This window comes from Globicephala melas, chromosome 8, assembly GCF_963455315.2.
Source record: "Globicephala melas chromosome 8, mGloMel1.2, whole genome shotgun sequence".
NCBI lineage: Eukaryota > Metazoa > Chordata > Mammalia > Artiodactyla > Delphinidae > Globicephala > Globicephala melas.
The window spans coordinates 26,874,128-26,901,317 of NC_083321.1; the positions used below are offsets into that span (position 1 = coordinate 26,874,128).

The following is a 27,190-nucleotide window of genomic DNA, read 5'->3' on the forward strand; positions in this document are numbered from 1 at the left end:
CCCGCCCGCCCTGGCGGGTGAGCAGACAAGCCTCTCGGACTGGTAAGTGCTGGTCGGCACCGATCCTCTGTGCGGGAATCTCTGCGCTTTGCCCTCTGCACCCCTGTTGCTGTGCTCTCCTCCGCGGCTCTGAAGCTTCCCCCCTCCACCACCCGCAGTCTCTGCCTGCGAAGGGGCTTCTAGTGTGTGAAAACCTTTCCTCCTTCACGGCTCCCTCCCACTGGTGCAGGTCCCGTCCGTATTCTTTTGTCTCTGTTTATTCTTTTTTCTTTTGCCGTACCCAGGTACTTGAGGAGTTTCTTGCCTTTTGGGAGGTCTGAAGTCTTCTGCCAGCGTTCAGTATGTGTTCTGTAGGAGTTGTTCCACGTGTAGATGTATTTCTGATGTATCTGTGGGGAGGAAGCTGGTCTCCACGTCTTACTCTTCCGCCATCTTCCGCCTCTCCCACCTTTAATATTTATGGCAGGAACGGATAGCATTGATTTGACATGTTGACCTGTTTATCAGTTTGATTTTGTACATTTGAACTTTTCAAACCATTGCCTATATTTTGGTTTCATCTTTGTTGACAGGTAGGGAACCAAAAATATCAGCCTGATCCAATTTAACACGATACAGACTCATTATCGTTTAATTCCTTTACCAATTTTTGTGTGTGTGGCCACTCTTTAACAATTCCATTAATGCATTTCCACGCACAAATTATTTAGGTTGACAAAATTCAGAGTTTTTTTCTGGACATCCGTGATACCAAGTAGTGTCTTCCCTCGCACTCCTAGCAGCCACCTCCTGTTCCCATACATAAATGGCAGCCAGCAATGGCTGGAAACAAAGGACTCTCTCCCAGTCTCTGAATACAGTGACATTCATTCTGAGAGAAGCAGGGGCAGCTTTTTGAAAGCCGACTTCTTCAGCTCGACAATAACACACAATGAGTTATTGACTTGTTTATGTACGGAGCTCTTTTCAGTAACTAACTCTGACTCCCACAGTCTGGACAAATGATTGATTTCGTGGTTAGAAAAAGAGAAAGCTCTCGCGCTAAACTCTGTAGTGCAAACTACTTCTTCCCCATTTGTTCCCTAACTGAATAGGACCTTATTAAAATGCACTTTTCAAAAAAATACCTGCAGCTGGTCTTTATAACCATGTTTTGTATATATAAATAAGTAATTTGTCCCAGTCTTTTGTATATTAACAGACCATTGGGAAACTTGTCAATATATATGAAGGCTGATTGTCCTGCTGTTTATGCTAAACTGTATTGCCTGTATTGATCTGCATGTAAAATATGGATCAAATAATTTATTAATAGATCAATATTTACTGGTCAAAAAGATTTTTGATAGAAAGATAGATTCAGTTTTCTTCTTGGGTTATGTTGCTTTATTAAGAACATTGTACACAACACATATCATATGCTTCACATTTAAATCTTTAACTGCTTTTCTGGAGAATACAGAGAAAACTGCATGCAGAACTACAGTTCAGAGCACTGACAGTTTGGTTAGACTAATAGACTCTTCCCTCTTTGGCTGGTACCTATCTGGAATGTCAATATGAATTAGATAGAACATACCAGTGTTTGATTACTGTAGCTTTTCTAAAAATATTAATAACTAGACTCTAGCGTTTACTTTAGAGTTATTTTCTCCTATAAAATAGATTTTATTTTATCTTAATGTCATGTCAAATTTTTTACACAATTAGTCTTTATGATTTTCATAAATATGCCTTAAAATATTTTTTCTGGGGAGTTAAAAAAACAGGACAGAAAAGCCATATAATGTTAATGATACCATAAAATGAGATTACTGCTGTTCTGTCTGTATTTCTCCAGCAGGAGGTTTTGAGCCTGTTTTCCTCTCTAGGATGTCCATAGTAGAGCTTTCCTGAGCCAGCAAATGTTTGAAGAATTCCTCAAAATTAAGAGTACTTTCTATTATAGTCACGATGGGCCATATGTTTTGTATAAAACTATATATACATTAGTAATCTATGACCCTTTAGGGCTTTAGAGAAAGTATAATGTCTGCTATGTTAGCATTAATAGTTTTATGTAAAATATAGTCTAAAAGGTAACAACCACTAGAAATCATTTCATTGGAATCTGTTGTTTCAGGTATACTTTTGTGGATTTCTTTTCTTAATTCCTAAACAAATTGTTTGAGGTGAACTTACTCCTTTTTAACCTTGTTTCTCTAACCAGACCATTGTCTTGAATCATTTTGTTCATTTTTCTTTGACAGAGCCATTGTGTTCCTTGTTTCTTCCATATCTGCTACTGTCTTTGAGTAGTCTCTTGTGTGTTTTTTTCTGGTTACCATTAATATTGAATGTGCCAACTTGAACCTACTTTAGGATAGCCAGTGTTTGTGACTTACGTATTTCTAAACTCTTAGCAGCAAGCTGTGGTGAAAATGGTGAATTAAACCTTCTTATTTAGCTTGGTAAGTTTTGATGTGTATCACAAATATTTGGGGGTGTTCTCTCACATTTTAAAAGGGCATGATGTAGTTAGAAATAAGCAACTTGATTTTCCACTCCCCTGTTTGGTAGAGATTTGGCTTTTCATAGTTATATACAAATTTTAGCCATCTTTCTGTTTTTTTATTGAGGTATATTGAGAAATATCACTGCAATGTCTAGTTAACATTCCTCACTATACATAGTTACAGACTTTTTCCTTGTGATGAGAACTTTTAAGGTCTACTCTCTTAGCAAGTTTCATGTACGCAATCCACTATTATTAACTATAGTCACTATGCTGTACATTACATCCCCATGACTTACTTATTTTATAACTGAAAGTTTGTACCTTTTGACTTCCTTCATCCATTTTGCCCACCTTTCAATCCCCATTCCACCTCTGGCAACCGCCAGTGTTCTCTGTATCTATGAGCTTTTTTTCTTTTTTAAGGTTCCATATGTAAGTGAGATCATGTGCTATTTATCTTTCTCCATCTGACTTTTTTTCACTTAGGATAATGCCCTCAAGGTTCATCCTTCCTGTTTGTTTTGATTTTTAATTTGAAGTGTCTACCTCTTTATACATGAAAATTAGCCTCAGAAATTTCAAGCCCATTGACAAAAAATTATTTCATATATTTTAAGAACAGCAAATCAAAAGCATCTAGTTTTATCTTAATGAAGAAACAGGATGTTCTCTTCCAAAGTGACAGGAGAGAAGAATCTTACTGTTGTTATTGTGTCTGGAATTTGAGGGAGAGATGCTGTTTGCACTGCATATTATTAATACCTCAAAGTGAAAATGCGTTCTCTTAATTTGACTTTTTACTCTCAATAATTTCCTCTAAATGATTGTATTAAGATATCTCTCTTTTTGAATGTCTAGGCTGTTTTCAGAAAAGGCCCCATGTATGTATCCTTATGTTTTGTTGACAATTTATTTTTCGATATCTTACTGGGTTCTCTATTTGGTACTATGCATATAATGCTTTTCAGTGTTGATATGTTTTTCCCTCAGCTTATGTAGATTAGGATAGTGCTAGAAGTTGAGTGTTAGAATGAGGTGATTTTTCCAACTGTAGTGGTTTTATAGGTAAAGAATTCCTACCTTTTAAAGAGTTACTTGGAAGCAGTTCTACATGTCATGGTCCTGGGAGACCACATTGAATCGGACCTACTGCAGTGGCACCAAAGAGTTTTATAGCTCTGTTTTTGTTCTGTTTTGCTTCCTTTCAAAAAAGATCTGCTCTGAATGTTTTTGCATTTGGAAATTAACTTTGTGAAGAAAAGATGACCTTGGTGAATATTCCCCAGTCACTCTCCTTCACATATCCTCCCTGATAAATGAGACTCCCCTGATAAAGAAATAATCATAGAGACTTGACACAAGTACGTTGTGCCACAGTTTACACATAGGCTTCCTTGTGTGGAAGTTGAGTTTGATATTTGACATTTTATAATATTACATTTTCTGTATTACTTTAGCACAGGAAAAAATATTTCTTGGGGAGATTGATTCTAAGAATAGCTTCACATGATGATTTTTCCCAGTTTTTATTGAGATATAATTAACATATGGCCCTGTGTAAGTTTAAGGTGAATAGCAGACTTGACTTTTTTTTTTAATTTTTAAATTATTTTTTGACTTTACTTTTATATATTGTGAAATGATTACCACAGTAAGCTTAGTTAACATCCACCATTTCATATGGTTTAAAAAAATGGGTTTTTTTTGGTGAACTCTTAGGATCTGCTGTCTTAACAAACTTTCAAATATACCATATAGCATTATACCTGTAGTCATCACGTATATCACATTTTTTTTTTTTTTTTTTAAAAACTTGTTTTCAGTGGTTCTCTGTCTAGGACAGGCAAACATTTGCAAACATTTCCTGCTGTCCAAATTCAGTCTGCCTCTTTTTTGTTTTTTAAGTTCTGTTGGAACATAGCCACGCTCATTTGTTTATGTATTTTCTATTTCATGCTATGGGGGCAGAGTTGAGTAATTGCAAAAGAGACTTGTCTGTCCCCCTTTTCCCCAAGCCTAAATATTTACTATCTGGTTCTTATAGAAATGTTTGTCAACTCCTTATCTAAGTTGATCATTAGGATCACCTAAGGATTCCTTAGACTTTTCTCCTCTCCCAAAACAGGATCTCTGATAAACTGAGCTGTGTCACATATGAGTAGATGAAGACTTCACAGGTTTGATACTATTCTTATAGTATATAAGAATAGGTAGATTGAGGAGGTTATATTGTTGACCCCCACTCCCATTCTATCCCAAGTATAGGAGTGGGTCTTCAGGCAGGGTATAGATTAGAGATTCATGTTAACTCAAACATGATTTGCCAGGCATACAATTGAGAAAGCCTATTTAAAATAACAACAGCATTAACAAAAGAAACAAAACAAAAAACATGGTCCTTATTCATTCTTAATCTTCAATAAGGGGATACTACGTGGCACGTCCATTGCCTAAGAATTGTTAAATATTCCAATTCAGAAGGTTCTGTATCAGGCTGTTACTTTCTTTCTTCCTATTAATACTAATCTGCTGAGTGAATATTACTGTGTGAGTTTAGCTTTTTCCTTTTTTTGAAAATAGCATTTTGTTTTGGTGGGGATTGTTTATAAAGAAATATAGAATGAGCCACATTCACCTTTTTATAACATGGGTTTACAGCAGTAGTAGAAGACCTCTGTCTGGCTCTGTTCATGGAGCAGGTTGGAAGTAACCATTCAGGTATTTAAGGTAAAACTTATTCTTTGTTGTGAAATATTGTGAATCATTTTGAACCATTCGACAGTGAATTGACATTTGCTTTTGGTTTATTTCCTTGAATTCTTATCCTGACATAACAGCAGCCAATTTATTCCCTACTGACAATGAAAGATTTGAATAGGAATATCAGCCTAATTTTAAAAAATTTTGCTATGTTAATTTTGACAAAATGCTTTTAAAAGGTACTCATCAGTGTCAAATGTCTGCAATTTAGGACCCCTTCCCAAATCATATTTTAGTAAGCTTAAAAACAGTAAAAGTGGAAGTGAAAAATAGTGTTAAATGTTTTAAATATAAAAACATTTCGACTTATTTAAATGGAATTCATTTTCACATACGTATGGGCCAAATTCATTTGAAATCACCTTCCATGATTATGCTAAATTAGTTGTTTGAATAAACATTGCTATTAGGTGTCAATAGGTCAATAGGTCAATAGGTGTCAATATTTTCATGTCATTTACTTATTTATTTATTTCTCTAGTTGAACCTGGCTGTGGATGAACAGAAAGGGAAAATTACCGAAAAAGTCATTCTTTCAATGACAGCAAAGGAACACCATAAGGCACAAGAAGAAGTAAGGAACTTACTTTTTAAATTGTATTGTAAAGCTACAATAAATACTAATTTTAAAATTAAGGCAGATTTTACTTTGATTTGGTAGTGAACCAACTTTGGTTATCTGATAAAACATAATGAAAAATCTGGTCAGAACTGGAAATCATTGTATTGATATAGGCAGCTTGAAAAATAGTTATATGCTTGAAAGAATAAATCATATTATAATTTTCTGAAAACTACTTATGAATACTTCCTCATAAATTTCCTAAATTAGGAAATTATTACATGCAACTGGAATCTAGAAATTATGGACTATGCTAACATAGGAAAAACATTAAAATTTTATTGAACTTTGAACAAATAATAAAATCTTATTTTTATTTTCTGACTTTCTAGGAATAGAATTATCTTTCTGAATTTTAGAAATGCTAGCAATGTTACCTCTTATCAAGGAAAAACTGTAGTTTATAAATGTCAAGCCTAAGTGAACTAATCATAAGATTCTGTAGACAATATTGTAAAGAAGGACTATTAACGCAAGGCTTCTTCTCTCCAAAGCTCATGCTGTGAAGTTGACAGCATATTCCATAAATGAAATAATAATACAAAATTGGTGTTAGACAAAAGGGAAAAATGATTTTCATGTAGTTTCCTGGAATGCAAAAGCATTTAATCTTTCTGAGGAAAGATCATGAATTTGCTAATTTCCATGTACTACTGTCAGTAAATAAAATCTATAAGCAACTTCAAAGAATAAGATAGCATGAATATTTAAAAATTAAACTTTCATATAATTCTCTTTTGACATTTTGGCAAGGAAATCTATCCAAGCTTTAGGGTTTTAATATTTTCTTATCATGGTAATTGCATCTCCTTTGCTAACTATGTATTTTACAATAGATGAACAAGTATAATGCATCAGATTTTCCTGAGTGAATTCAATTCTTTAAGTTAGAGGCTACCTTAATATTTGGGGCTTATATATGTGCAGTATTAAAGATTATATTATAAACATTGATTGGTAATCTCAGTAGGAAATATTTCATAAGAAAAGATATAACAAATAACAATTGTATACTTTTAAATTATAGTTCTGACTCATTCCACTTAATATTAACAAGTTAAAAACTAGGTTGTTGGTTCTAGATTTAAAAAATATTGTCCTCTATCCAATTGAAAAATGTTGTTTATCACAGTTTATTACATTTTCACAGTAAGTTTAAAATGAATCTATCATATATCTTGATATCATCAACTTCAGGAAATGTAAATAAAAATCTCTAGTTGAATTAGTATAATTAAAATTGTATCTATAATAACAAATTATTATTAGAGAACAAATAGAAATAATCTAAAAGAATGAATAGATGAACTATTTTCTGCATTTTAAATATTGTAATTATTTTGCTTGTTGATATTTTATGCAAAACTATAATTTCAATGGAACTGGAAACTTGAAGTGGCCCAGGAAAATGATCATTATGCTAAAAATATCATTTTTAATGCCACCTTCTTACCAAAGCTGGAAATGAAAATTATTTTTTCTGGAAAATCCAACAGTATTAATGCTTATTTGGTACTCCTTTATTATCATCTTAATGTTTCTTTAGTACCTATATACATCACTTTTTCTCCTGCAAAGGGCCTTATTTGGTCACATATTTGCTTGATCAGCTGACTCCAAATGCCTTTTGTTTGCTTCAAAAATCACACAGTGAAGGGAATATTGATTGTGTGTGTGGGTGTGAATGTGTGTGTGTAAGAACCTTTAAATATATTCCATACACTATGAGAATAATTTTTATATCATTAATTTGAAAGTGATTTATTAATTTTGATGTGTAAGTCAGTGACATCAAGTTTTGTGCCGAATTCATATACAGAGATGTGAAATCATGATGGTAAAAAGAAATGAAAAATATGGGGATGGGGAGATTACTCCAACATTTAATTTTGCCCACAGTTTTTTTTACAAAATACTATATTTCTAGACATATTTCAAAACCTTAAGTAAACATCGTGAAATCTGAGATTTAGATTTAGGTATCTGCTGTCTGTATTTTTATCTTAAAATCTTATTTTATTTCATGTAATTTTTCCACATGAAAACTGGGAATAATAATAACGTATGCATCACGAGACTACTTCGATGTGATGGTATATGTTGAACTGTATCAAGCTTTTTAGGAATGGTCTACTAGAAATCTGTGTGTAATTTTTTTGTCAGTTTAAAAGTGTGTTATTCCAGATTCTCTGAAAAGTTGACACCAGGATCGAATTTTTTTTAATGTGTGTGGATTTTAATAGAAGAAATGCCATGAGAGAAAATGGGGAGAGCTCTAGGTAAGGCTGGGAGACCTGTCAGACTGAAATGCAGGCTTGAACATGAGTGAAGGAGAGAGGAAGGGAAGACTGGGTGGAAGTATCCTAGACTGTTGTGCAGTCTAAGGAGGGTTTGGCAAAGCTGCTGGCGTATCCTTGAGTCAAAGTTGTCCATCAGAGGAGTCTTGTGACTCCCTGGGTTGGACCTGCTTTAGTATCCTTGGACATTGGTGCCAACCTGGTGATGGGTGTAAGAGCATAATAGCTTGGGCCCTTGGTCAATTATGCTCCTGTAGCCAGAGGTCTGTGAAGTGCATTCTTATTGCTTCCTCCAAAAGTATACTTGACATCATCCTTATTGCCATCATCATACCCCTCTTGCCAGATGAGTTATAAAGATGTTTTTAAATGTCTCTATTTTCAATCACCCCTTCCCCCATGAGTTGATGGGGATGTTGGACTCAAATAGGCCTAAAGGCAGCACATAAGTGACCCCTGGCTGGAAACAATATAGATCTTCCAAAATAACTTCCATCTCAGAAGGGGTCTGGAAATCTATTAGAAAGTTGGGAGTAGTGGAAGTGATTGGAATACGAGATGGTATTTCAGTTTTCCTGTGGTTACACTGCAGCTCATCCTTAATTTTAAGATTAAAAGATACTTAATTTTGCTCACAGATTCCTATGTCTTTTCTAGCCTTCATTTGTCAAGTCTGATTATGTTCACTTCTTAACCTGAAAAACATTGTACCCTTGGGCCTGAACCAAGTAAGAGACTTTAGGGAGTTTAAAACACCCATTTTTATCTCCCTGTCCCCTTTCTGGTTCTTCTTAACTATGCTGTACATTAGAAAGTGTCTTGGTCTTAAGTTTAAGCACTGACCCGGCTTCGAGACTGTCCCATATGCTGCATGCCAAGATGATGTTCCTAGCGTGGAGGCTGCCACCCTTTGTGCTGATTTCAAGTGGCAATTCAGTATAAAGTGCTCTGGAGTCTCCTCACTAACATATATGGACTCCAGGCCACATAGCATTCAGGCCAACAGCTGAACTCATCACTAGAAAAACCAGGAGCTCTTCAAAGAGTCATTCATAATAGATAAAGTACAGTATTCACAATGTATGGTTCAGAGTGTACAACTTTGATAGGTATACATTTTAGAATGATTATAAACAGAACAATATTTTGTTTAAATCATCTTGAGAATTCAACTAAATTCAAGGGTTGCATGAATGACCAAAATGCCCTACATCTTATGCAAAAAAGCCTATGTATATGTTTATAGACAGGTGTGCATTTGCATTCTTTCAGAAGTTTGGTTTTTTTCCTCACCAGAATACTCTTTTTTTTTTTTTTTTTTTTTTTTGCTACCTTCTGCTCATTTGTCACTCTCCCAAATTCTGTACAAGTGTCACTTCCGTGCTGCATTTCTACAGAGAATGAAGAGTAGAATGTGTAGGCTTTCGGCTGCACAATGAGATGGTGCATTTTTTCAACATATGCATACGTAAGCCTTCTTTTGTGAATGGGACTGATAGGGTCAGATAATGTTTAAAGGGAAAGGCTTTATGTCTCTCAGGCCTCTATGTTTCCACATGGATGCTCCCACACACACATAGATTGAATTATGAACAGACCCATTAATGCTGGGATCACAAAAGGTCAAGTTTTGTCTTCTTTTGCCCCCATTCACATTGCCTTTGTAGAGAGGAAAAAAAAAAAAGGATTTGCAGGAAAAAAAGATTCATGATGAAGAATTTTAAAGAACATTTTCCCCCCTTTTAGCAACATCTGTGATTGGAAAAAAAAATCGTATCATGTAATATAATTCAGGAGTATTGTTTTACCTATCTGATTTTGGTATATGAGTTATTTCATGCATAGCATTATCTTTCAGGGTAACACGTAAAATGGAGCACTTTGAGAATAAAAGACCTTATGAAATTTTTTTTCCAATTTTAAAAAGCATTTTTTTTAAATTGAAGTATAGTTGATTTACAATGTTGTGTTAATTTCAGGTGTACAACAAAGTGATTCAGTCATATACATATACATATATATATATATTCTTTTTCATATTCTTTTCCCCTAAAGGTTATTACAAGATATTGAGTAGAGTTCCCTGTGCTATACAGTAGGACCTTGTTGGTTATCTCCTTATGAATTTTTAAAGTAACAAAGTTTGAGGAAAATTGGTTGGAAACTTTATCAAAATGTCAGTGGCAGGATTCTTGATATATTTTCTCCTATGTTTAAGATATAAGTTAATCTTTACTAGGGCATCTTATTTGATAGTTTTAAGTTATTAAAAATACAGGCCATGATTGCTATAATTATGCTTCACATACATTAACAGATAATCATGGGGCCAAGGAAAATGGCAAAAATGATAGAGAAATTTTTTGAAGCAACGAAGAATTTATGGGAAATGAAACTTTTAAGGTTTTAACCAATAGCCCTTTAGAATGCAAATGACATCATCAATTGTATGGTTGATTTCTGATGTCACATGAAATTCCCTATCAGTGAAAGGCTATGGATTGTGACAGTAAAACAAGTCGTATAAAGATGCTCTCAAATCAAAGCCTGAAATTCGTCCTTTTTTTTTTTTGGTGGCTTGCTGTAGCAGTAGGTACAGTACATAAAATTAAAGAGAGCAGTATTATTGACTAACAAAACACATTGCATGATACTTAGTATATTTTAAAGACTATGTAAAATTATATCTTCTTGAATCAAATGATGCTGGGTATAGGTTCAGAGAGGATCGGTGCTTTCCAGAAGTAGACTCTTTCTATTTCAGGCCTTTGGATATTAGATTTTAATTTTGTCACATACCTATAAGAGCAAGTTACTTGGTCTGCTTTGGTCTCTAGCTTTGGTATGTAGAATATACTATTATCCATCGTCTTTGAGGATAATACTGCTAAAAGGTAGTATGTAAAGATAAGGATGAAAAACATTGACTAATATTGAATCATCCATCATTGCCATATTTTAAGCTTTATGACTTTCTTATAGGGTTAACTGTACTGTGGAAAGCATAGAAATTTGTTCTAGAAAGTAAGAAAAGGTCTTGAATCTTGAATAGCAAGATGAGGAATGCAGTGGGTGGGGGAGCTACTTGAAGGTTTATTTATACTATTGGAGGTAGATTAATTAGGTGGAGATGACAGGATGGATTACAGGGGGAGAGACTAGGGACAGGGAGGCCACTCAGTAAGTGTATTGGTAATACCAGTAGCAGGAGGGGATGAGGAGATGAAGCCTTGGCCAGAGTATTACTTATAAGAAAAGAAAGGAAGGAGAGGAAATATATGTGTTTAGAAGAACGGTTGATAAACTGAAGCCCTGGGGCCAAATCTAGCCCATTGCTTGTTTTTCTAAATAAAGTTTTATTGGAACACAGCCTTGTCCATTTGTTCACATATTGTCTACAGCTGCTTACAAAGTACAACTGCAGGGTCGAATGGTTTTGATGGAGACATTATAACTCACAAAACTGAAAATATTATCTGGCTCTTATAGAGAAGAAGTTTGCCAGTTCTTTGTTTAGAAAAAAGCATTGTTTAAAAGAAAGTATATGATTGGTCACATAGGGACAAATAAGAAAGATATGGGACACCAAAGAAAAATAGGAATCATTTAAATTAGCTTTATATGCATATAATGCTTCTAAAGTTCTTGGGAAAAGCTAAATATAGTTGAAGTTATATATATATATATATACACATAATATTATATATATATTTCAGATTAACTAGGTAAAGTAGAAAAGTAAATATTCAAGTCATATGTATAATAGTACAAACTTACTTTCATTGCCTTCCCTGAAATCCTCTGTGGAAGGGATAGAAATCATAGATTTAACATCAGAGTTGGTAGGGGCAAATACCATATTTTCAGCTGAGAGAGATAGAAAGACAATGAGCTGTCATTACATGGGAGACTCTTGGAGAAGGAGTTTGCATTTTATCTGTGGACACTGAAGTGAGGTTGAGAATCTATGTAGCAATTAGTTTCAAATTTTTATCTTCTTCATGTGACATAATGGTAGGAATAGGAAAGACAGGCCAAGAAAAATAATTAAAACTTGATTTGCAGAAAACTACTCTATTTAAAAATGAAAACACTGTAATAATACACCATGTACATGCGACATTATAGGTTAGCCATTGTGCTGTCCATTCTTTAATCTAATTTAATTCTTAACATGGTAAGGTCAGTATTATTCTTCATTTGTGAATGAGGTTTTTTTATTACCTGTTCAAAGCCTCTCAGTCAGTAAATGAAAGAGCCAGCATTTTAACCCAAGATTTCAAAAATCCATGCCCTGTTCACAGTCATTCATAATTCTAAGATGGGTCTAATTTGATCACTTTAAAGATCATGGATAAAGAGAATTCCTGCTTTTCATCTCTTTTAGTCACTACCATATATCGACCAGTGTTTATGTAAGAATCCAATCTATTAGAGAGAATATAAGTTTATATAACACAGTGAAGGGTCAAAGAATTGTAATGATTTTTAATTTGTAAACTATAAGGGTTAAAATATTAACTTACTATTTTTGAGTCTTCAGTATGTCTTACTAATAACCTGTAAGTCAAGTTCATATGTCTCTTAAATATTCTGATTAGAAATCCATAAATTTAAATATAAAAGGTACATGTTTCTAAGCCTTTGCTGTTTCTGGAAAAATTCTATGCATTATTCAGAAATTTGTATATATTCAAAATATTGTCTAGAATAGAGCATTGTCTTTGAGGTATGGATATTTTGAAAAATTGTATTTATGAAATTTGGAAAATTATATTTTAAAGTATTTGGAAGGAAGAGAACAGACTGATTCATTTAAAAGGCCACAAAATGTTAATGAATTTAATATACATATTACAAATTTTAAAGGTAACATACAGATGGTAAAATAAAATATTCTTAAAAGGAAGGTACATGTAATAGAATTAAATATTGTCATTGGCACATATATTGGATTACTTAAAGTTTTAGAGAGGTCTTATTCTGTTAAGCAGTTTAAAAGTCCTTGGCAAACTTGTCAATGTATATGGTTCTTTTTGTATCTAGAGACAATTTTTATTCAGCAGTTGTAAATGGGTACCTATTCCATATTACTGAAGTACAAAGTTAGAAATTTTCCCATAAATAAAATTTGTTGATGAAGGAATGTATATATCGCCTATTCGCTTTACTTGAACATAGATCTATACTCAGATTCTTATATTGAAGTCATCTTCCCCACATCAAACTAAGTACTCAAAAATCTAATAGGTGTGACATCAACAATTACTTCTTGCTAACAACTCTTGTAATTTAACCCCTCCAGGTGAACAGGCTGATTGATGAATTGCAGACAGCTATCAAAAGCAACAGAGGTCATCTCTCTAAACTTGGCCCCCAATTACAGGCTGAGCAGGAGCAATTCTCCTCTTATGTCTACGAACACATTAAAAGCCTTCCAGCAAACACTCTTATCCCAGGAGGCCTGCAGCTCAAGGTGGGTGTCATTCTGTGACTCTCAATGGGTTCAACCAGAGACAAACCACTCTGCTCCATTTGAAGACCCTTGTAATAATGCCACTCAGCTTGGATTTCTTTTTGTGTTGTCTTCCTCAAACTGGAGTTTGGATTACAAGTGCTAATACTACCATTCAGGGAATATGTTCTAAAAGAAAATATCTAGAAGTCTTTGAAATATGGGTTTATAAACTTTAGTTTTCAACCCAGAAAAGTAATTTTAATGAAGAAATTAATCATGAACATTTACATGCTTTTCTAAGAAACATATATTTTTCACAGGAGTCACTGTGTATTTCAGTTTTTAAAAATAACTTATTTGGAGAAACGGACAAGCTTTAATAATTGACAGACAGTGGCAATAGGAATTAGAGGTGAAAGGCCAGGTGACTGATTGATGTTATAACTACATTGCCAAGGAAAAGGATCTGTATTGGATAAGTGTGACAGATGTCTGGGTTCACTTGGTAAAATCAATACGTAAGAATATACTGGGAAAAAAAGGTGAATTGGTTATTTGTTAGGACAAGATGGCTAAATGTCCTAAACTACCCTTTGCTATTGCATCATTGGAAGAGAAAAAAAGAAACTCATACTCAGCTAAAGTCGTTTAGGTACTGAAAGCTTAGGGAGTTTAAATACTTTTGTTTAAGTCTGTCAAATTAAGATTGTTCTATAATCTCATATCTCATGTTTCAAGAGACTATAATTAGTAAAATTGAATTACTCAAAGTATGGCTCTTTTCCATCTAAAGAACCATAACTACAATTCTTCATTTCCTTTTGATTATGTTCATATTTGAATGTGATAACATTCGAAGTAATTGTATTTTGATCAGCCTTTATCTCTACAGTTCCCCTTAATATTCAGTCTTATTCTGCAAATAACATTATAAACATTATATTTTCTGTCTATAACTTATTTCTTTAATGGCGTTCCTTGTTTACATTTTAATGAGAATGTTACCATGTAAAAATTGACCTTTGGGGAAGTGTAATTCCAAGGTAAACACGATAATATATTTCTCATAGTCTATGCTATTCAGCTAAAGGCTTAGGAAGTGATGTTCAAGACATCAAGGTCAAGTGTTCCTGTAGTCCAGTAGCATTGTTCTTTTTCAGATTTCTGACTTGGTTACAGATCCAGTCTGCCATTTTGCACCTAAATGTAAGACCTGAAACCATAAAACTCCTAGAAGAAGTATGCTTCTTGTATGCTGCCTTGGCATTAGTCTTAGCAGTATATTTTTTTGGAGATCTTCAGGCAAGGGCAACAAAAGCAAAAATAAACAAATGGGGCTATCCCAAACAAAAAAGCTTTTGCACATCGAAGGAAACCATCAACAAAATGAAAAAACATACTGAATGGGAGAAGATGCTTGCAAATGATATGTCTAAGAAGGAGTTAATATCCAAAATATATAAAGAAATCACACATCAAAAAACCCCCAAACAATTCAGTTAAAAAATGGGCAGAGGACCTGAATAGGTATTTTTCCAAGGAAGATAGTCAACAGATACATGAAAAGATGCTTAGCATCGCTAGCCATCAGGGAAATGCAAATCAAAACTACAATGAGATATCACCTCGCACTTGTGATAATGGCTGTTATCAAAAATATAACAAAAAACAAGTGTTGGTGAGGATGTGGAGAAAAGGGAACCCTCGAACACTGTTGCTGGGAATGTAAATTGGTGCAGCCATTATGGAAAACAGTATGGAGGTTCCTCAAAAAATTAAAAATAGAACTACCATACAATTCAGCACTTCCACTTCTGGGCATTTATCTGAAGAAAACGAAAACAGTTATTTGAAAAGATATATGCACCCCTATGTTCATTGCAGCATTATTTAGCCAAGATATGGAAGCAGCCTAGGTATCCATTGATAGGCAAATGGATATATATATACACAATGGAATGTTAGCCATAGAAAGAATGCAATCTTGCCATTTGCAACAATGTGGATGGACCTACAGGGTATTTTGCTAAATGAAATAAGTCAGACAGAGAAAGATAAATACTATATGACAAATAGTAAAAGACAAATACTATATTCCACTTATATGTGGAATCTATAAAACAAAACAAACAAACAAAACAGAAACAGACTCATAAATACAGAGAACAAACTGGTGGTTACCAAAGGGGAGGGAGTTGGGGGGGGGTTGGGCGGAATAGGTGAAAGGGATTAAGAGGTACAAACTTCCAGTTATAAAATAAATAAGCTACAGGGATGTAATGTATAGCACAGGGAATATAGTCAATTACCTTGCAGTCACTTTGTATGATGACAGATGGTCACTAGACTTATCATGGTGATCAATTCATAATGTATATAAATGTCAAGTCACCATGTTGTACACCTGAAACTAATGTTGTATGTCAACTATAATTCAATAAAAAAATAAAAAGGAAAAAAAGCCAAACAAAAGCAAAACCAAAGATTCCTGCAAACCATACTTCTTTCATTTCAGAGCCCCACATTTGCCTTTCCCTGTCCGCACTTGGCCAGGCCTGGGGGTCAAGGGAACTTTCATTTTATTTCTCCCCTCTTTGAGCTTCCTCTTTCCCCATCTGCTCTATGATATAAATCCCATGTTTACATCAAAACTCTCTGGTGACCTGCAACACAAACCCTCTCAAAGCATTTCAAATAAAAAGAGGGTTTGTTGAAAACATAAAGGAATCTCACAGAAATGAAAACCAGGAAGTACAGCCGATTCTCACAAGAAAGTCACTTCTTTTCCATATCTCTTTCTCCTGAAGCCCCATAGTCTCTCTGCTCCTCATGTTTCTGAGCTTTTTCATTTCTCATTTCTTTCTGCAAGCTGGCTTTCTCTTTTTACTCCTTTGTACGTACATGGAGGAAAATTATGGCCCCTAGCTCTCCCTAACTGTTAGGTTTAAATGGCCATCATCATCTGACAAGAGTCTTTGTGTCTCCTAGTTCAAACCATTTAAAGAGAGAATCTGTTTGGGTCAGTCCAGCCTTACCTAGGTCCCTGACATTAATTCAACTACCTATAGCCACTGAGTGGGCAAAGGCAGGGTCGTGTACAACACAGGGCACATAGGACTTTCCAGTAATTAGTCTAGAAAGGCAAGTTGGTCTTGGATGCCCAAAGTGACTGACATGTTTTTCATATAAAATTAAATGGAACATTGTAAATAAATTATTGTGTATTATTCATGGTAATGCATTTTCTCCTTTCCCTCCAACCCCCATATTTTTGGGAGTAGATGTTTGGACTGCTGGAAAAGATATAGAGATCTGTAGTTTTCTAAACGAGTTCTTACATCTGAAATAGCTAGGTAGTAGAGACAAAACTGGATTAGCAAAGTATACCCTAAGTATTCAGAATTGCAGGTCTCTTAGAATTGAGGAGTTTTTCCATACTCTCTAGGTGAGGAGAACTTGCTAATTCCGACTGGAGAGATATTGAGCATAGGTCACAGCAGCATACCATCCTCTGTTAATTCCAGAATCAGTTCATATCAGTAGCCTGGCCAAACTCTGTTTCCATGGAGTGTGAATGAACTGCCCTTTTTTGGAGCACTGTCTCTAGCCCAGTTACCTCTGAGTCACTGTGGGCAAGGGCCGTGACTTTTGTAGTTATGAGCAACTTTATCCCACCTTGTAGCGTGTGCTATGCAGAGTGTTAGATGATATATCAATCAATCAATCAATCCATTTTCCATTTATAACTGAAAGGCATGGCTCCAATAAAACCTATTTTTCCCCTTTTCTATTCATTTTGATAAAACAGTGAATTGGAATGATTATCTTTCTACTTTTCTCTATTTGATGATTTGTATCACTGTTGAATACATATGTGAGCCCAGGACTCAGCTTCAAGAACCAAACATAATATATTGTAGTCATCATCATCTTCTAGAGCTTCTAGGTGTTCAACTAGGGGCTGTAGGCAGGGTGTGATCCAAAAGTCCCCTGGAGTGGTTTTTCATGTTATGTGTGGTTGCATTCACTTTTTCACTGAGCTTATCATCCTCATCATATCTTTCATTGATAATTTTATCTATTTTTTAAAAATTCTTTTCCCTTTTATTTATTTATTTATTTGGCTGCATCGGGTCTTAGTTGCTGCACACGGGATCTTCGTTGAGGCATGCAGGATCTTTCTTTGCGGCGTGCGGGTTCTTTGTTGCGGTGCGTGGGCTTCTATCTAGTTGTGGCATGTGGGTTTTTCCTCTCTAGTTGTGGCCCGCGGGCTCCAGGGTGCACTGGCTCTGTAGCTGTGGCGCACGGGCTGTCTTGTTGAGGCACGCGAACTCAGTAGTTGTGGCACGCGGGCTTAGTTGCCCTGAGGCATGTGGGATCTTAGTTCCCTAACCAGGGATCGTACCCGTGTCCCCTGCATTGGAAGGTGGATTCCTTACCACTGGACCGCCAGGGAAGTCCCTCATTGATAATTTTAAAATAGCAGCTTTTGGTTAGGTCTTAATATTAGAAGATCACCTCTTTTTTTTTTTTTTATTGCGGTACGCGGGCCCCTCACTGTTGTGGACTCTCCCGCTGCGGAGCACAGGCTCCGGACGCGCAGGCTCAGCGGCCATGGCTCACGGGCCCAGCTGCTCCGCGGCATGTGGGATCTTCCCGGACCAGGGCACGAACCCGTGTCCCCTGCATCGGCAGGCGAACTCTCAACCACTGCGCCACCAGGGAAGCCCGAAGATCACCTCTTAAAAGGACATGCTCTGTGTTCCACAATGCCTCAGTTCCATTTTTGCATAATACAGTATCCAGTTTAAATAGACACATTAAGACAAAAGACCGAGAATAGTTTCAGTGTCCATCCTGCCATGGGAAAGTTCCTTGTTAAAAAAAAAAAAAAATTGAAAACACAACATACCAAAATTAGAAGAATTTTAGGAAAAAGTTATATCACCCGTCATCACATTATTCCTTATACAACCATTCTCACCCTTGCATATCATTTCCATATGCACTCATATGTAGTCACAACCCCAGCATACACTTTTTTGTATTCTGGTACATTCTCTTCCCATCACATCATAGCACCTTTTGAGTTGATGAGATTTCTTATTGTTTTTACCCTTAGTGGTCACACTCAATGTGCGGCATAATTTACGAAGCCCTTCAGGTAACAAACTTCTGGAGCAATTTCTTACTATTCCAGACCTTCTCTTACCCCATATCCCCTGTCACTGCCATCACCCTCAGCCTTATGAGAACATCTGCTACAGCCATGGCTCAGTGACTTCTGCCTTCCCAGTCCTGTCCTTTCGCTGCAACTCCTCTTCCTCTTCATCCCCATGGAGATGCTGTCAGAAATGTGAGCGTTTCCCTGGGAGAGCAGGAAAGAAAGGATTGATAGGAAAGGCTATTAGCAAATCTGTAGGGGATGGTGGGTGGAAAAACTAGTAGGAAGGTGGGTGATCTGACAGGCAATTGATGAGCAAGAGTGTGGGATGTGTGAGTAGGTGGAAGAAAGCACAGGGGAATGAGCAGAAGATGGGTACAGGGAAGTCCTTTTACTGGAATTAGTAGTGCTTTTCACGCACAATTGGTCAGTGATGCTTTGTGGGTTGTCTTCCATTTGCTGCCAGTAGAGGCAGATCCAGTTTCTCTGGGACCTAGATCTTGTAAAATTGGGGGGAGAGGAGCCTCTTTAAAATTAGGCCTGAAAGTGACTATTTATTTAGAATGAGAAAATAAATCACAACAAATTAATGGAGACTTGGAGATTCAGATTCTTCCGTGATGTTTTAAGGTAACTTATCAGACATTCTTACATAGAAATACTCTGATTACTACCTGGCTTCCCCTCCCCACCTATTGATGCTTTACCGCTTCCAGCACTCTCAACTTTTAGCATTCTCAGGAGCTAGAGCAAGTTAAGGGTCCTGAGGCTTAATGTCCACTAACTTTACATGAATCCACTCTGGCTGTGAGCAAGGGAACTATGGTGGAATTTAGTAACCTGGATAAAAACAAGATTCAGAGGGCCGTGATTTGGAGATGTTTTTAGCATTTCTGTTTTTATATTGCTTGGTTATAGTGTTCTCTCCTAGCATATAGAAATTTAAGTTTTTAAAAAGGGATAATTCAGAGACTTACTTTTAAAGAATGTCCTTGTCCAGCATCTAGTTCATCCTCTAGGTAGTATGTATCTAACAATTTTTATTCTTCCAATTACAGAATAAAGAAAAATTTAAGTGAATAGTCCAATAAACCCATACATTATTAAACACATATGTCTACAAGGCACTGTGCTTGGTACAGTGGGAAGAGGCAGAGAAGCCTGCAACACCTTTTTGGCCCAAGGCTGATTATTTAATTTGAACAATATGACACCTCCTTTTGAAGACAATAAAACTAATGTGTAGGTCTTCTCAGCTTTTTACTACAATTTCATTTTAGTTTACAGGCTTGTTTGTGTTTAGAAAATGGGCTAATTTTTTTGATAACAGAAAAGATGCTAATTTTTATCTGTAATACCTTCCTGGCCTTTCCTGTGCTTTGGAGACTTGAATTTGCTCTACCAAAGGCACAACGACACCATGAACCCATCTGAGATTTGTATTCTATTTTGTGACCATTTTTAAAAAGTTTTAAAGTTTTCTAACCATATGTAAAGTTTTCTAACCATATATAAAATTTAATAGGAAGTTTATTTAAATATTTAGGAGTCTATGGAACAATTAAATGAATTAAAGAGACATCTGAGGTCAAGTGGCGAGACTTTTTTTGGGGGGGGTATGGTGTCATCACTGTTCTGCATGCATATTATGTTCTTATTTCTATTGTACATTCCTTGGTCCTTGTCTTTCTGTTTAACCACTTTTCCCATATATGTATTTACAATCTCTGAGCTTCTCTGTTACTTCACCTACATTATTTGAGTAAACAGTGGGACAACAAATTTAGGATATGCTCTAAGTACAAGTAGTAAAACATACCAACTTAAAACTTCATTTTCAAAGGAATTGTTTCTAGAGTAGTAAAACTGGAATATTCAATGTTATTGTTGTGACTTCAAGAACATATATTAAATGTTGGACAAAATGTGATGGAGATAATCAGTTTTCATATGTAGATTTCGCCAAGGCAAATGTTGGACTGTCCATTTTAAAGGCAAGTAAACCTTAGATCCCATGAATGCCTGCTGACATCTCATGGGATAGCTGTTAGCAGTAGGCACTGAAATATCTCACCTACCCTTCTTTCCAGTGCTCTTTTCCATCTTGCCTTCTTTTCCTTTCTTTCTTTTTTCATTTTTTTGGTGGCCTGTTGGGGGGTGGGGGAATGCCAGTGTATTCACCCCACCCTATTTCCTGACAGGCATCTGCAGCCAGGTGTAAACCTCTATTTGCAGGAAGATACAATATTCCCTTCCTAGACCCAATGCAGAGAAAAACTGAAAAACTGTGTCTGTATCAAAATCAGGGAAGAGCAATTGGTTGGGCGGGGCATAATCTCCCATGCAGAGCCGTTGTAATGAGACAGGCTTTCCCTGTGCAGTCCTGACAGTCTTGAAGGTGCCCAGGGAATTGCCAGGTGGGCAGTCAGCAGGGAAAGTCCACAGGCCAGAGCTGGATTACTGTCCTAGCAGTTATGCAGACTAAATGCAATCACTGAACCTTACTGCTGCAGGCACACTCTCTCTCTCAGGGAGACTGTCCTTCTCCATAGCAGTTAATTTGTCTTTACCTCTCAATTAGCTTTTTCACAGAGTGTTTGAGATGCTCAAGTCACTGAGATTCTCTTCTTGCATATGCTCCTGTCCCCTGGATTACCCACTGACATCTATGTTAGCTCGACTCACCATGAATATTATCAAGCATTAACTCATCATTTGAACATAGAAATGAATGCAGATTTTCTAGTAAGTGCAAATGAGGTGATGCATCTATCCCTACTTCAGATTCTACCTACAGCATTGATAATGTTTTATGATAAAAAATGGATTTTTAAAAAAATGAAAATGTATTGTTAGAGGCAATAAACTTTTGCATAGGTTTTAGTTACTCAGAGTATCTATTCATATTAGGGGAAAAAATTACCTTCCCAGGCAAATTTGATATATAAAAAAGAAACCAAATAGCATTAAAAACATATACTCTATTGTAAGATGAGAATATGATCTCTGAGGCTGAGAATTGGGGAAGTCTGATGATTTGGCTCATATTTAATCGTATAGTATTCTTTTCCCTAGTAAAATAAAATTGGGGGGATGTGGCTATGCTTTTCTCATCCAAAAAGCCCTTACTTTCCTTGAGAAGAAATATATTGAGCCCAGGAACTTCGAAACACCTTTATTTACCAAAATCTGGTATATAATGTTCAGCTACTGACAGGACCCACATACCTGATATTGATATTTTAATCCCAATTAATTAGAATTTTAGGCACAAAATTAATTTAGACAAAGTGAAAAATCTTTGTTCCACTTCTCCTTGAAATATTCTCATTTATAAAGGGCTTTTTTTTTTTTTTTTCGCGGTACGCGGGCCTGTCACCGTTGCGGCCTCTCCCGTTGCGGAGCACAGGCTCTGGACGCGCAGGCCCAGCGGCCACGGCCCACGGGCCCAGCCGTTCTGCGGCATGCGGGATCCTCCCGGACCGGGGCACGAACCCGTGTCCCCTGCATCGGCAGGCGGATTCTTAACCACTGCACCACCAGTGAAGCCCCAAATGTTGGCTTCTTTAATCTTCATTGGCTTTTAAAAGTTGTAAAAGTAATATATACAGTACTTTATTAAATTCAAGTAATGCACAAGATATGCAGCAAAATGAAAAAGGCCCTGTTGGCTCCATTGCTATTTCCTAGAGCCATGTTGTCAAGCAAATATGGTAGGTCCTGGGCTTCCCTGGTGGTGCAGTGGTTGAGAGTCCGCCTGCCGATGCAGGGGAGACGGGTTCGTGCCCCGGTCCGGGAGGATCCCGCATGCCGCAGAACGGCTGGGCCCGTGGGCCGTGGCCGCTGGGCCTGCGCGTCCGGAGCCTGTGCTCCGCAACGGGAGAGGCCGCAACGGTGACAGGCCCGCGTACCGCGGAAAAAAAAAAAAAAAAAAGAATCCACCTGCCAATGCAGGGGACAGGAGTTCGAGCCCTGGTCCAGGAAGATCCCACATGCACAGAGGAACTAAGCCCGTGTGCCACAACTACTGAGCCTGCACTCATAGGGCCCGCGAGCCACAACTAATGAGCCTGTGTGCCACACCTACTGAAGCCCACGTGACTAGAGCCCGTGCTCTGCAACAAGAGAAGCCACTGCAATGAGAAACCCGCGCACCGCAACAAAGAGTAGCCCCCGCTCGCCGCAACTAGAGAAGAGCCCGCGCACAGCAACGAAGACTCAACACAGCCAAAAAAAAAAAAAAAATTAATTAAAAATTAAAAAAAGAAAAAGAAATTACTTGGCTTAGAACATCGGGCAAACACATTTACCTTGCCACTATCTTCTATATAATTTTAAACATTTTCATGTAATGACTTTAGCGAGAATTGTAATTGGATACAAAGAGATTATTTTTTGCAGCATCATGCACCTTGTTTTAGAAATTTTACTTTGTCAGAAATGGGGTTGGGGAGAAGCCCTTTAAAAAAATTATGACAAAGCAGTGAAATGTGACTTTAAATGCTTAAAGGAAAAGAACACAGGCCCACTCCCAGGGTAACTGTGAAGCTGATGAGGGCATCTTGCAGACCTCTCCATCCTTGGCCCCCCGTGGCCTTTCCTCCATACCCAACTCCAACCCCCCAGTTCAGGCTGTCAGGTACCATCCTTACTTCAGGAAAAAGGCATACCATACTTTCTTTCACGCTAAGACAGTATGAAACCTTTCTTTTTCTTGGATCAAAGTTTTTCTTGGAATGCCCTGTGTAAAGTAAATGAAAGTAGGATGTACCCCTTTTGAAGCCAGGTTGGTGGTTTTCTCCACAGACTCACTCATCAGGTTTGATCTCCCACTTTGGACCACAGCTCCCCACTCTCACTCCCCTATCCACCAGCCCTACCCCAGGCCCTCTGAGGAATTCCAGAAAGCCAAGATTGAAAATCCTAGCCTCAAAGATCAATAACCAGTAAGGTCAAATATTATTTTCTCTCATAGAGCTGTGGTATTTCAGTTGTGACAAAAGAGTATCCCTCCAACTGGAATTTCAGCTAGTATTGGAAAGTTGATGTGAGTGGTATTTTGGGGTCAGAGTCTTTTAGCCCACTCGTAAAATCCTACACCATTGGCAGTCATCCACTTTATATCTTCTAAATGGTGGGCTGTGCTGCAACTTACAGAGGATATCTAAAATGTCTCTTTTAAAATAAATTATTTTCTTAAATATACCTTTTCTGGGCTTTAAAACAGTGTTATTTGATTTTTGATTCAGGTCCCACTTAGACTGGTGAAGTTTAACAGTGAAATAACTTGTCTTCACATAAGTGCATTTTTATTTCTTGGGACAAATGTACTGTCTCCTTACCTGTTAAGTACAGTTTAAAGATATCTCTGTTAGGCATTAAAACACATTTTCCTATATGCAGTATAAACATACTAATTCATTATTAACTTTTCATTGCCTGAATCTCATAATTTTAATATTTGCTTTGTGATTATCTTCTTATCTGAATATTAAAATTAGACATGTTTACAGTTTGATTTATAGTATATTATACATTTGAGAAGGTATAGAAAATGTGGACATTCTATAAACTATCTCACAAGTCTGTAACAATAAAAAAAGTAATAGCACATTTATTTGATTTAATGTACATACAATGTTAGTTCACTTAGAGTGAATTTTCTATCTCTAAAGGTTACTTTGAGTTCTGATTGGATAGATTTTTTTTCATGGCTAATTAGCTTCTCACATAAGAAAATATTCCATTTTAATTTTCATGTTCTTTGACTTAGGTAAAAAACTTCTATAAATTACTTTTCTATACCTTTAAAATTTTTCATATTGTAGGATCTCTAATCTTAGATATGAGTAAATTTTGATGTTTGTAATTTAAAACATCGTAGGGCATTATGCTAAGTGAAATAAGTCAGACAGAGAAAGACAAATACTGTATGATATCACTTATATGTGGAGTCTAAGAAAGCCGACCTTGTAGAAACAGAGACTAGGATGGTAGGTACTAGGGGTTGAGGTGGGGCTGGAGGTGGGAATGGGGAGATATTGGTCCAAAGGTATGAACTTTCAGTCAGAGGATGAATAAGTTCTGGGGATACAATGCTGAAGACTGTGATTTAGTTACTAATATGTATTATTTACTTGAAAGTTTTAAAGAGGGTAGATCTTAAATATTCTTACCACAAAAAGAAATGGTAATTATGTGATGTGATGGAGGTGTTAGCTGACCCTGGTAATCATTTAGAAATATGTATCAAATCAACACGTTGTGCACAAACCTACATGTTATATGATAGTTATATCTCAATAAAGCTGGAAAAAAATCAGAGGACTTGATTTCTAAAGATCTTGCTGCCCCTTATGAGTAGATTTGCACTAGGCAAGTCACTTAACCTCTCTGAGACTCACCTATAAAATCCAGTTGCTTTGAGTATTGAGTGATTTAAAGGTGTGAGCACTCTACACTGCGAATCACTGTGCACGTGTGTAGTGGATGCCATGCCACACTACCTGGATTCCCTCTTCAGGACTGAGATAACCACCCCCCACCTCCAGCTGCCACACCTACATTCTTCTCGGACAGTTGCCCTTGGTGTGAAGTTGCTGCTTCTCCAAAGATTAGGCCCCCATCCTGAGGGCAGTCTGCATCCAATATTTGATTGGTGGGCAGTGCAAAGCCATGCTCCCTGGCCTCAATTCTGGACAACTCTGAGGGGCCATCCCAGGTCTAGAGCTCCCACCAGAGGCCTCTGTTGCAACTACATCACAGTTTACCTTCTCCCTCTGCCCACTCCTGTTTCCTCACTCCCCTCACCTGTGTTGTACCTGAGAACGCTCCGCAGGAAACTTCCCGCAGGTAAATTTTGGTCTCAGAGTCTGTTTCCTGGGGACCCTAATCCAAGACAACATGTAAGCTAACCTTTTCCCAACTTATTTAATTATTTCACCTGAAGTATGCCAAATAGTTTTGTGGGGCTATTTTATATTCCTTTCCTTCACCAGACCTCTAGTAGTAAATCCTGTTACCGTACAGCCTCCCAACTTTTGGCAACACACTGCAGTGTCATTTTCCTATTATTGCCTCTTGACAGCATCGCCTCCTGAGGCATTTTGAAGCTTAGGTGTTTGGCCTTCCACTCACGCACAGAAGAGCTTCCTGGGTGGTCTGTCCAGCCGTTATAGAGAGTTTGGGAACCTGCTGGTCCCCGACAGCTAGCTCTTAACCAGACTTATAGCATTAAAGGCCGATAATGGCACTGAACTAGGCCTTATACAAGTCCTTAAATAGGTGTCATAAATGATGCCAGACAAACTGGTCCAAGAACCACATCCTATTCAAGTCATCTTCCCCCCGCGTGGTTTACGTTTTGGTCACTGCCTCTATAAAATCTTCACAGTAAATACAGTTCTTTTGATAGTTTGTAAACATTTTTGTGCCTTCACAGAAACTGCGTATGAAGTTATACTTAGGTTGATTTATTTACATCCATAGATGCAGACGTCAGGGCCCAGAAATATTAGCCTAGCTACAAATTTTATTTCCCAACCCCACTAATGAACAAATTACTCTGGAATGAACGACAGAAATTGACCATTTATAACCAAGTCCATTGCTAATACTCTGTTCCGAGCCGCAGTCATTCACCCTTCAGATAACTTTTGCTCCCTGGAGTCTACTCTCCACCCAGCAGCCCCGATGCTCCTTTTAAGTCAGATCCTGTTACTGCTCTGTTCCAGTCTCTCCAAGGATCCCCCATTTTGCTGCCCACCCCTTAACCCTCTGATTTCACGTTACTTACCCTTCTTCTCTCTCACTCTGCTCCCATCACACCAGCCTGCTTGTAGTTCCTGGAACATACTGGGCACGTTCCTGCCTTAGTTTCTTTGCTCTAGCCTCTCCCTCTGCCTCCAGTGCTCTTCTGCCAGCTATCTGCTTGGCTAACTCTCTCACCTCCAAGTCTTTACTCAAATCTTTCCTCTCTTGAAAGCCTTTTCTGATCACCTGCTTCATATGGCGACCACCACCCATCCCACTCATTGATCCTAGGCCCTATATCCCTTCTCTGCTATATTTCTTCCTCTTTACATGGCACTTACCACCTTCTAACTTCCTCCAAGGTGCATTTACCATGATACCCATGTACCTAAGTTTCAAGGCCCCTTTCCTGCTTAGGCCCCTTCCAAAACCCTGGGAGAGGCCCTAGCAATGTGTTCACATGGCCACATGTTTCTGTAAAATTTGCAAATATAATATATTTTAACTACAATTGACTGAGAGCATTGTCTGTTTCCACTCCAACTTCCTCTGTCAAGTTTTCCCTTGCACCAGCTGGAGCTGAAGTGGTTGCAGGCATTTTTGAGGTCTGGCTAAGGGGAAGTTGAGTTGAGGATACATT

The 27,190-nt window shown here is 37.1% G+C and overlaps 1 protein-coding gene across 2 annotated transcripts in view; it reads left to right on the forward strand.

Annotated features, from left to right (window-relative positions):
* The window catches only part of DCDC1 (doublecortin domain containing 1), a 470,602-nt gene that overhangs the window by 226,696 nt on the left and 216,716 nt on the right, over nt 1–27,190 (forward strand). For both annotated transcript variants that reach the window (XM_060303388.1, XM_060303390.1), the window contains 2 exons: nt 5,739–5,831; nt 13,482–13,652. In XM_060303388.1, coding sequence (XP_060159371.1) covers nt 5,739–5,831; nt 13,482–13,652 — 264 coding nt within the window. The remainder of the gene's footprint in view (nt 1–5,738; nt 5,832–13,481; nt 13,653–27,190) is intronic.